At 47.7% G+C, this 12,051-nt stretch overlaps 1 protein-coding gene across 1 annotated transcript; it reads right to left on the bottom strand.

Annotated features, from left to right (window-relative positions):
* Nucleotides 1–4,096: 4,096 nt before the first annotated feature.
* Nucleotides 4,097–5,245, bottom strand: LOC125081813 (tRNA (guanine-N(7)-)-methyltransferase-like). Its single transcript, XM_047696520.1, has one exon. It carries the CDS (start codon nucleotides 5,243–5,245, stop codon nucleotides 4,439–4,441), a length of 807 nt encoding a protein of 268 aa, XP_047552476.1. The 3' UTR covers nucleotides 4,097–4,438.
* Nucleotides 5,246–12,051: the final 6,806 nt, after the last annotated feature.

Here is a 12,051-nt window from a genome sequence, read left to right as displayed (position 1 = left end):
AGCAGCATGGTTCCCAGGAGCTCTGAGGCGCTTGTCCATCAGCTGAAGAACGGGTCCCCAGAACGTGGTGTGTCCGTATGACGCAGTATTACTTAGCCACACAAAGGAATGAAGCGTCAATGCCTGCTGTGCCACTGACAGACCTTGAGCACAACATGCCAGACACAAAAGATAGATCGTGTCTCACATGATTTTACTTCTGTGCAACGTCCCCAGTAGAGACGGAAAGTAGATTGGTATTTACCTGGGGCTGGAGGTTGGGGTGAGTGGGGAATGATGGTCTAATGGGGACTCTCTCTTTTCTTTTTTCTTGTCTTTTCTTTTCTGTTTCCTTTCCTTTCTTTAGCTTACCTTACTTTTCCTTTCCTTTTAATTTCATTTCTTTTCCTAATTCCCATTGGTTAACAGAGAGTGTTTATATTAGTTTCTGGTGCACAATAGAGTGATTCAGCACTCCCATACATCCCCCCACCACATGCTTATCCCCACAAGCGCTCTCCTCCATCCCCATCTCCTGTTTCCCCCATCCCCTCACCCACATCCCCTCTGGGAACCATCAGTTTGTTCTCTATAGTTCAGAGTCTGTTTTTGGGTTTGTCTCTCTCTCTCTTCCCCTTTGCTCATTTGTTTTATTTCTTCAGTTCCACATATCCGTGAAATCATATGGCATCCGTCTTTCTCGGACTTATTTCACTTCGCAGTATCCTCTCTAGATCCATCTACGTCAGTGCAAGTGGCAAGATTCCACTCTTTTTTATGGCTGAGTAATATTCCATTGTATCTACGGACCACATCGTCTTTATCCATTCATCAGTCGATGGACACGGGCTGCTTCCGTAATTTGGCTGTTGTAGATAATGCCGCTATAAACATCGGGGTGCATGTACCCCTCTGAATTAGTGCTGTTGTATCCTTTGGGTAAATAACCCAGTAGTGTGATTGTTGGATTGTAGGGTGCCTCCATTTTTAATTTTTTGAGGAACCTCCATACGGTTTTCCACAGTGGCTGCACCAGTATCCATTAATGGGTACAAGATTTCTTTTCACAGGTGAAAAAGTTCCAGAACTAAATAGTGGTGATGGTCGTTCGACATTGCTAACATGTTTAACACCCCTGCATTGCATGCTTCAAAATGGTAAAAATACTCAGTATTTTATTGTGTGTATTTTATCACAATAAAACAACTGCAACCAGTCCCGTGAGCTGTCTTCACTAGCATGTATGACAGCTCTTCACACACATCAGGACCCTAAAGGGTAAGGAGGTTTGGTCCTTCTCCTGTCCCCCAACAGCACAGGAAGGCTCCTCCCGCCCCCACCCCTCTTACTCACCCCAAAGGTAGAGTCGCCGATTTGCATGCGTCTGATCATACACTGATTGCAGAATTCTTTTCTGGGGACGGATATTGAGAAGGCATTATTTTGGCCATCTCTTGGTGTAAATGGAAGGCAGGGGGCTCCCTTCGCCGTCTCCCTTCCCCTGCTGCGCTGGACCAGCCCCTTCACAGCGTGGTGGTTGAACGCCTGGGAGAGGAACAAGAAAGCCAGTGTGACATAACATCCCCCAAAATGCCATCCCTACCATTTTCCATTAGAGCAAGGGACAAAGCAAGCCTGGGTTCACGTGGCGGAATTATGGACTGTACGTATTGATGGGAAGAGTGGCAGAGTGTTGCTGCCATGATTTCCAGGCCTCCTTGTGGATTAAGACGTCAGCAGGTGTTGGAAGGCTGTTGCTGTCATCCGGGTGGGACATGACAGAGGCTCGGACAGGACAACTGCCATGGAGGGGGACGCGGGATGAGTCTTGGCATCAAAAGCAGTGATGCGGCTAGTAGGCTTGGGTCTCGGGATGGGATGGATAGAAAAAATCTAAGTCTGCTCTTGGTCTAGGGCTGTTGTAACCCAAGGTTCTTTCTGGGTGGCCCAACCATGATTCCTAAGGATCATTTCCAGCATGCCTTCTAGATATGCACAAGGGACGCTCTGGTGGGCAAAACGGCTCTGGTAACGTCCCTTGTCACCCAGCAGCAGATGGTACGTCTGGGTAAAGAAGGTGCACTGTTATTTCTGTTGGCATGGAACTAGAAGATACTCTAAGAGGCCCATGTCGTCCTCAGAGGTTTTTCCTGGTCACTATTCTGTAACTGTGGTCAACCTTCTTGCCTCTCAGGGAGAGAGGGGGACAGTAGTCACAGTAGGGGATTATGCAGACGACAGGAGGAGGAGCCTGGAAAAACCCCCTCTCAGAGGTAAGCATGGACGTCCCTCGACAACGATCATGCGGTCCAATAGCTTCACTTCCGAGGGGGCAGCGGGCCAAATCAGGCAGCCCCAAGTTCTAGGAAAGGGTCTTTGGGACTGTCCTCTTCCATCTCCCTTCGGTAAACAGATGAGGGGAGTGGCGTCCCAGGGCCACACAGCGAGTTTGCTTCAGGACCAGGACTAGAGGCTGGGGTGCTTCCCCAGGGTCTGACCATCCTGGGTCCTGGATGACGTAGCCTGCAATGCGGCTTACAAACTTGGGGCCCTCTGAGAAGTCTCCTGCCCCCCCACCCCCGCAGTGATGGTTTTGTTTTTGTTTTATTTGGGTGAGGCCCACTGGGGTAGCTGCCTTCATTTATTTTATTATTATTATTTTTTAAAATATTTATTTATTTGACAGACAGAGATCACAAGTAGGCAGAGAGGCAGGCAGAAAGGCGGGGGGAGCAGGCTCCCTGCTGAGCCGAGAGCCCCCTACAGGGCTCGATCCCAGGACCCTGGGATCATGACCTGAGCTGAAGGCAGAGGCTTTAACCCACTGAGCCACCCAGGCACCCCAGCTGCCTTCATTTAAAGAGGGGAATATTCCAGGTAAGAATCTAGATTTCTGGGTCCTCTTAAACAACTGGAAGAAGGAGCAAACCAGGTCCTCAAGGCTGCATGGTTCCCACCGGGTGGAGCCGAGAAGAAGCGGGTGTCCCTTTTAGAGCAGACAGGATGCCAAATGCTGGCTCTTCTTCCAGATCCTTGGGGCAAATGGCTACCCAGTGTGGAGGAACTTTCTTCGGTATCACACAGATACTAGAGAAAGACTGGGTCCTGTCACCTTTTCTTCTGTGACTTCTGTTAACTCTTGAAGAGTTATGTAACAAGTAAGCTGCTTTGTTCATCGCTCGGGCCCAGAACGGGTTTGGATCACTGTGGGTCCGGTCCCAGGGGAGGCAGGAGAGGGACCTGTTCATGTGCGTAAGTTCCATTCGGTGGACTCTGTTGTGAACGCTAAGTGTCGTGTCTGACCAGAGTGATTCCATCCGACGTAGACACTCCCCTACCCGTGTGTTCTTGGGCTGGTGTCGGAGTGAGGGTCTTAGACCACGTGCTTATTACTATGTGCTTCCTGACACCCACTCCCTGAGCTACCGAATCAGACACTTCGGATACAGAGCCTGGGGGTCTTCATTTCGACAAGCTCCTCAGTGATTTTTCTCCAGACTAAAGTTGAGAGCCACTGTCCCAGCCCCTTATGGTCATTAGATCCCTCAGTTCCAGAACTAGGAGTCTCGGGCCCCCTCCTCGATATGGCTTTGTTATGCATTCAAATTCTCACTCCATCACTGGCTGACGGGATGACCTCTTTCCTCTCTCTTGGGGACTCAGTATTTCTGTCTGTAAAATGGGGACACTGAGGTGCTAGCTACTCTCCATTTGCCCCATCCTGACCCCCATATCTCCCTGCCCTTCTAGCCCTGTTTGGTGTGCTCTGGGGGGCTGCCTGGCATGGCCTGTGTCACCTGGTTCTTTGGCCTTCTGCTTCCTATTGGGATTGGCCAGTGGAAATCTCTGATGAGAGAGAGGAGAGAGGACAGAAGGAGAGACCGACTGGGGCATTCTCTTTCCCCAGTTCCTGCTGGGCACCTCTCCTTCCGCAGTCTGGCACTCCCTCGCCTGGGGACACTGCTCCCCTTCCCTCGGCCGAGGATGCTGATGGCACCCCACGATTGCAGGCCGCAGAAATTTCAATATCCCTTAGTGCTTCCTTCAACCCTGTTCACACCTGTGACCCCAGAACTTAGCACAACTGCATCATGGACTTGTAAGAGGCTGAGAGATCTTTTTTTTTTTTTGAGTCTAGCAAGCTGTTTAGATGGATAGTGGAGAACTGCATTCCTCACTTTCGCTGAGAAGGAGAGATCCCAGAAGAAGGGAGTGCTAAGGAAGAGCAAGACCCCACACCCTTCCAAACATCCCTTCTGGTCCAAGGTCTTTTGACCTTCCCAGTTAGCTTCTTTTGCTTTCTGTTGGTGGTAGACAGGCAAGAAGATGAGAGGTCAGTTGTCAATCTCAGGCTTCTGGCTTGGGAAGTTCTCCCAACTTCTTTGAAAAATTGTCCCCTCTTGGCCCTGGCAGTCTCAGCTAGGAAGGTCCTGTGGTCAAGCTAAGGCAAAGTAGGCTGTCAGTGGCCAAGAGGGGTGGGACTGGGGGTCACTGGCTGAAGGGTGGGATCCTGTATTCTTCGGAAGATGGCTGGGAAATTCTTGCCTCCGTTGCGTAAGACTTTCTTTCCTTCCTCAGTTGAGGTGCCCAGATGTCCCACAATGGGGTCTTCACTCAGTTCCTCCAGGGGCACGCGCTCAAAAAGGGGGTGCCTTTCAAAGTGGGCGCACATCCAGTCATGTAGCTCCAGCACATCAGTTATGGTGTATACGAGCCCCCCGACTCTAAGCACGTAGGCATATTCTGCCAGCAGTGTGGGACTGATGATTCGCCACTTGTGCTTCGTCCGCTTGAAATGTGGGTCAGGGAAGAGGAAGAACATCTTTGTCAGCTGGCCCTTGCGGAAGAAGTTAGGAAGGTGTTTCATGGCATTGCTACGGAGACAGGCGATGTTCTGGAAGCCACCTCCAGGAGCTGCTCGAAGGGCCCGAATCCGGTCTTGTACATAGTCTGAGACTTTCACCCGGATCTCCAGACCCAAAATCAGTGTGTCCGGGAACAACGGTGACAGTTCCACTAACAGGCCACCATAGCCACAGCCTATGTCTGCAAACTCCACTTGGGCCTGAGCTCTCTTTTCTTTCTTATCCTTTGGGTCATCGTGGCTCTTATTTTGAGTCAGTGGAGTGAAGAACTCTGGGTATAGCTCGGACCAGTCCATCTCTTCAGGCTTCACAGGGCTGTCTGCCCCGTCTGCCCCGCGAAGTCCGACGTGAGCCCCGTCGGGTGTGCGCTGGGGACCGGAGCGGGAGGGGCAGCTTCTCATCCCATCTCCAGGAAGTCAAACTGGAGGGAGGAGGGCAAACTCCGAGGCTGAGAGATCTTAAACATTCTTCCCCGAAGAAGAGAAACGGGAGTCACGTGACACGACGGACGTGTCAGCGAGCCCTGCAGCTGTGACCACGTGGCAATCCGTGTATCCAGTGCACACTTCATAGGCCTTACTCTTGCACTGCGTTCCGTGCCAATGATAGCTCAGTAAGGCTGCGAATGGGAAAAAAAAATTGAAAAACATCGTAGCACATCTAGAAAAAAAGACCTTACATGAAATGCTCCTCAATTAAACCCTTTGGACATGCCGCTTATTTCTGGCTGGGACCCTGACTTGATACCATAATATCCCAGAGGCTTAAGGAAGGGACATGCGGCCTGGCACGTAGCAAACTCTCTTGCTGCTCCTTGCCGTTCGGATGACTTTGGCGACGACTGTTTTCATTACTGTTCCCTCCGTGTAACCGGAATTACAGACCCTGCTAGCTGGAAACAACCATGGCTATAAGACATAGGAGAATAGTGTCTGGCCTGGATTTGCTGAGTGAATAAATGAATTTCTTCCACTGGGAACACTTCTCCCTTCGCGCCCCTTGTCCCGGGGGTGGGGAGCTCATCAGTGGAAAAGGTGGCTTCTGTGTCACCGGAAGGCTTGTGCATTCTCTCCTCTGAGCAAACACAGGGCTAGGTCTTGGAGTATTTATTTATTGCCTGGGGCTGGGTTTGGGAGGGGGATCGAGACAGGGTCACAAGGACCTGAGGTGAGGAGATGGGGACCATGCTCCAAAGACAAATTCTCCTCAGAGCCATTGACCCTCCCAGGAGCCTCGCATGTCACAGGAGGAAAAAAATTCAACTCGGGTTCGGTTTCAATTAGAATTTCCAGATTCCCCAGGGCAGAAAAACTATCTGGAGTTTTCTGGTCCCCTCTGTGTCCGGATTATTGCTTTATCTGGCCAGGACCCTGATTTCCAGCTGAAACTCACACAAGACACTCTGATGAGCAAAACGACTTCTGTCCCAATACGATCTGCCCAGACGAGTGACTGAGCCGGTAGAAGCTGGATCGGGAAGGGCCATGTTGTGTTCCTTCTCTGGGGGCTACAAGCCACCGGAAGAGGCTCTCTACCAGCCAGCGAGATTTTTACTGATACATTTGCCGCGCCCGTCTCGGGAATCTATGCCGCAGATGCCAGGCCCAGCGGGGAAAATAAATAAATAAATGCATCGGTAAAAATCAGACAAGGCTGCCTTCTCGGCTGCCAGCTCCCGTGGCCCCAGGTGCAAGGGTACATCGCATCATCTTGCCTTTGGACAGCAATCAATGGAACAGGCAGGAAATGAGAGGAAATTAATTTTTCCCCCCTCTCCTTTTTCCCTCCCCTGCCGTCCCTCCTGTTTTTACACAAGGGCCTTTTAAAACGTTGGTTACTCTCTGATTATAGCGCAATAGAGGTTCGAAACAGCCTCTTCTCGACGAAACTCCCTCTGCCCTTAACCAGAACGATGGGCCGGTTGCCTTGGTAATTGTCCTCATTCGCTGTGTAGAAGCCACAATTACGAAGGTTTTTCTGGGTACTGATCCTCTTAGTGCCTTTTTCTTAGAAGTTCATGAGAAGATGGGACAAAGGAGACCTAATAGATTTTATTGCTTCTGCTCCTTGGAGTACCCAGAGTTCATGACATGCGGGCATAAGCTGTGAGTGCCATTTAAATTGGCTGGCTTTGCCCAGGGAGAGAGCTTTACGCGCAGGAGAGTGGCCGAGCTTCTATTAGCTGGAGGGGCCAGGGCGGGAAGATGAACTCACAGACCCAGCTCCTCTGGCTTGGCTCATAATGGAAACCCTAGATGGGCATCTGGGGCTAAGGGCTGGGGCACTTAACCTTTCAGTGATAATTGAAGAGAATGGACACGTAACTGCTCTCTTGAAACTCCGGTATGATTCAGGTTCAAGGCAGGAGGGCTGGGTGGGTTGTTGAAAAACCCAACCTGGAAATGTTTTGGGCAGAGGCAGCTTTCCCCGCCTCTTAAAGAGCAGCAGGACTCCATTAGCTGGTGGGGGGTGTAATCGCGGAGAAGAAACGGGGAAGATGATTATGGAGACGAGGATAATTGTGATCACTGTATTCCTATCATTTGGCTGGAAAGGGCCCAGGATGCTCACATTCACTGCCTTAGCTGTGCCCCACGATAGCCTGGGGGTTGCTGTTTCCTACTTGTAAATGGGGAAACTGAGCCACAGGAAAGCAAAGCAGCTTGTCTGGGTTGGAAGTTGACAGAGGTAGTATTCAAACACAAAGATTCCTGACTCCCAGAATCTTCCTATCACATGGAACCTCCTCTCACGAAAGGAAAATCTGTTCTAGGCTTTGGGAGGGATAAAGTATAGACATCTTTGAGGTACGGTTTGTAGATTAGGCATTCCAGGAACCAATGTGCCTTCATTCGAGGGGCTTTGAATCTTGATGTGTCTCCAACTGGAACAGAAAAAATGTCTGAAAGAGGTCAAGTCCGTGGCTGTTTCCTCCAGAGAGCCAACTCTGTGGGACTGGCAGTAGCTAGCTGTGTTAAGAAGGATTCTGAGGCTGTGTCTGTATTTACTGAGAAAGAGCGCCATCTTGATTAGCAACGTTTGCTATAAAGGAGGATTGGGAAAATCGTGTGTGCGCCCCTTCTCAAGTCTACTCAGTGGACTCTCTACTTGAAATAAATCCACCAGATTACTTTTAAGACATAACTATTATTTGAAAACCCGGAATGATAACACAAGCTGGCTCCAGGTTCATCCCATGATTTCCAGAAATCTTTTTATTTGGAAAAAATTCCAAGCTTGCAGGAGTTTTGAGAACATCCGTATGTCCTTTATCAGGGTCCTCTGTTGTTAACATTTTGCTCTGAGTGCTCTTTTTCTCTCAAATATATATATTTATTTATATATATAAAATTATATGTAAATTATACATATTTAATTATATATATATATATATATATATTTTTTTTTTTTTTCCTGAAACATCTAAGAATAAGTGGCACATACCATGGCCTTTTACCCCCAAGTATTTCAGTGTGTATTTCCAAAGAACAGAGATGGTCTCATTCAACCTCATTACAGTAGCAACTTCAGAAAATTTAACACTGATACAAGACTTTCCCTTACCTCCTTGGATCCAGCTTTGTTGGTGAACCCAACAATGTCCTTCTTAGCGTCCACCTAGGACCCTGTCCAGTGTGAAGTATTGCATTTAGCCGTCCTGTCCCTTTAGCTTCCATTTAAAACACAGACACATTTGACATTCCCACGATACAGAGAGACTTAAAATATCCATCTGTGTAGTTGATATTTTTGAGAACCAAATAGAGCTCTGTGCTCGGTGCTAGGACTTCCAAAGATAAGTTCGGCAATTCTTGGCCCCACGTAGGACACTCTCAGAACAGTAACAGCTAACATTTACTGAACATGTGTGATGTGCTAAGCACTTTACATGTATTATCTCATTTAAACCGACAACAGTCCTGAGAGGTGTGGGCAGGACGGTTGTTCTCATCCGTGGATAGAAACTGAGGCTCAGAAATGTGAAGTGGTTTGCCTAACATCACACAGGTGGTAAATCGAGTCAAGGTTTGATCTCAGGCAGACTGGCTTTAGGAAACATACTTTCTTTCTTTCTTTTATTTTTTTAAAGATTTTGTTTATTTATTTGACAGAGAGATCACAAGCAGGCAGAGAGGCAGGCAGAGAGAGAGGAAGGGAAGCAGGCTCTCTGCTGAGCAGAGAGCCTGATGCAGGGCTCGGACCCGGGACACTGGGATCATGACCTGAGCCGAAGGCAGAGGCTTTAACCCACTGAGCCACCCAGGCACCCCAGGAAACACACTTTCAATCGTTGCATTGTTCTGTCTTTGAGAAATAAGTTCAACTGCAAGGCAGAGATAAGATAAATAGCATACAAATGATTAATTCATTGATATGTTGATTAATTCATTGATTTATTCATTCATTTGTACTATTGTTCAATGATTTGCAGAGTAATTCATAATTCATTAATTGATTCATTCAGCCATTCATTGATCCATCCATCCACCACCCACCCACCCATCCATCCATTTACTCATGCCTCCTGTGGCCAAGGCACTGTGCTGGATTCTAGGGGTACAACAGAAAACAGAACAGATATAGTCTTTGTTCTCATGAAACTTACTGTTCAGAGGGGAAGGATAGATAATAAAGAAAGTGTAGCCATTGTTATTGAGAGTAAAAGTAAGAAAATCTAATCTCATCCAGAGGGTCAGGAAAGGTTCCCCTGACAAATCGACATTTAAACAAAATCCCGAGGGCTGTGTGGGAGTTAGCTTGAAAGAGGGAAGGATTGCTTTCATGTAGGAGAAAGCAGCGAGAGCTTCCTCGAGGAGGTTGCATGCGAGCTCGGGTTTCAATTATGGGTGGGACATGAAACTCCAGAGATGGGAGACGCATTTCCCAGGTTGAGGTAACAGCATAAGTGAAAGTGGGACACTTGTAGGAGTGCATTAAGGGAAGTCTTGGTTGGGGGCGTGGTTGTTGGCACTAGATCTTTTGTTTCATTGATTTGGTTCCCCAAATGGGCACCATTTTTGGTACAGAGCCTCCCCAGCTCTCCCATGCATCTCTCGAGTCCAGGGGTAATTTCTACTGAAAGCTGGTTCCACAAAAATGTGTTAAGTGTCTAATAGGGAACCGGAATAGAACAGGGGCCATGGCTTCGGAGCTTGGATTCTGCAAACCTGATTTGTGACTATAATGACAAACTTATTTATAATTTACAAATAAAGATCCCTCCATCTGGAGTACCAGTGTCCCGATAAAGTGGTAAAATTTTCACACCTGTGGACAGGTACACTGTAACGGGCTCTGGAACGACTCAGCCCCTCCCCGAGCCTCAGTTTCCTTATTTGTCAAATGAATGGGCTCAGTCGGACCTGTAAAGACAGTGCCAGCCCTGAAATTCTTACATTCTACAAATCAGAAGAGCAGACACACCCTGGGAGCCACAGGTTTCTGGGTCTGGGTGAACCTGGGCGTTTACTGCTTTTGCTCCTTTTTTCACAAGGTGCTCAGACCCTTGGGACAGCTCACCCCTCGAAGGTAATCAGAATTCTATTTCTGTCCGCCTTGGTTTTCTGCTCTTTGACTTGCGTCATAAATTATTCTTTCTCTAAATGGCAGGCATAGGTAAGTTACCAAAAGGTCACTCAGAACCCCAGTCAATCCCGGCTGCTTTAATTACTTTAGTACTGTTCAGACTTTCATGTGTGTGCATGTGTGCGTGTGCGTGTGCGTGTGCGTGTGTGTGTGTGTGTGTGTGTGTGTGTGTGTTGTAGCAATCTAGAGGAGAGGTTCAAGAACCACTTTTTGCAAAAGGCCCCGTAATTTTCTCTAAGTTACAGAGTTAATTATGTCAGCTTTTGTGCGTGTTAGGAGAATCCCCATCAAAACAGACTCAGGATATATATATATATAAATAACAAAAGGGGGCCCATTTGCTCAGGCAGCCTTGCCTTTGACAGGCTGATGGCCAATTCTGGAGATGAATGGCAGGATGAACCCAGTGCAAATCTCAGATTAAAACCAGATAAAAATAATCTATTTATTAAAATAGCCCCTCCTCCCCAACTTCTTTGTCCCTGCCCCAGAGCTTTGTCTCAAAGCTCTCACAGGGTTTCTGGATGTTGTGTTTCATCTTTAGTTAAGAATTTAAAGACAATGTTAGGTGTGATGAGTACGATTCTGCTCTGGTCCTTTTGGTCTCAGTGTGGCTGTCCCCAAGCTGGTGTGTGGGTGCCCAGAAATACATTTTTTCAGTCAGGATTTTGGACCAAAGCCTCAAATCTTAAAGACTTTTGGAAAAGATAAGGCTTTGGGTCCTGTTTTCTTGCTTGTGAAGGATATAAAATAATGATAATGATAATAATAATAATAATAAATAGTAATATATAAAACAGTAATTTATAACCATGCTATAACAAAAACAATAACTCAAGCTAACTTTTGAGCACACTTACGTGCGTTATACTTGGCATCTCATTCAATTCTCGCAACTGTTACTACTCTGACTTGACGCATTAGAAACTTAGGCACAGAGAGGTCACCCCCTGGGTGGGGGTAGGAAGGGGTGGGGCCATGGTCAGATCCTTGGCCATCTAAACTGGACAGTAGTCACAGTTGACTTTCCTCATGGTGTACTGAGTCCCAAGAATGATGCCAAATACTTTGTATTTAAAATGTGAGGGGTCTCATGGCGACACCGTGACTCTGGTCTGATCATTTTTCTGAATTTGCACCTGAGGAGACAGGCTTAGAGAAGCAGGGTGACTCAGGTGAGGGCAAACAGCCCCGTGGGCTGGGCTTTCACAGCCATTCCACCTGGATCTCTAGCCAGGGTTGGTAAATTTATGGTGGAGGGGCCAAATATGGCCCATCACCCGTTTTTATAAATAAAGTTTTATTGGGACACAGCCACACCCATTCATTTGTGTATCACCAATAGCTGTTTTCGTGCCACAGTGACAGAGCAGAATTATTGCCACAGAGATTGTCTAGCCCTCAGAGGTGAAAATATTTACCATTTGGTTCTTTACAGAAGTTTGTCATTCCTTTATCCAGGCCTAGTGTTCTTAACTACTACCATCTCTTGCTGGTCCGTGAACCACGATTCCTAAGTCTGGTGGTTCCAGCGTGCTGGTCTGATGTCAGAAAACAGCCTGGTCTTAGCCAGAGGTAGAGAGAGACACCTGTGAATTCCTGCCCTCCTAGGAAGGAATGT

Source organism: Lutra lutra, chromosome 12 (genome assembly GCF_902655055.1).
Source record: "Lutra lutra chromosome 12, mLutLut1.2, whole genome shotgun sequence".
NCBI lineage: Eukaryota > Metazoa > Chordata > Mammalia > Carnivora > Mustelidae > Lutra > Lutra lutra.
This window is presented reverse-complemented; position numbering and strand designations above follow the sequence as displayed.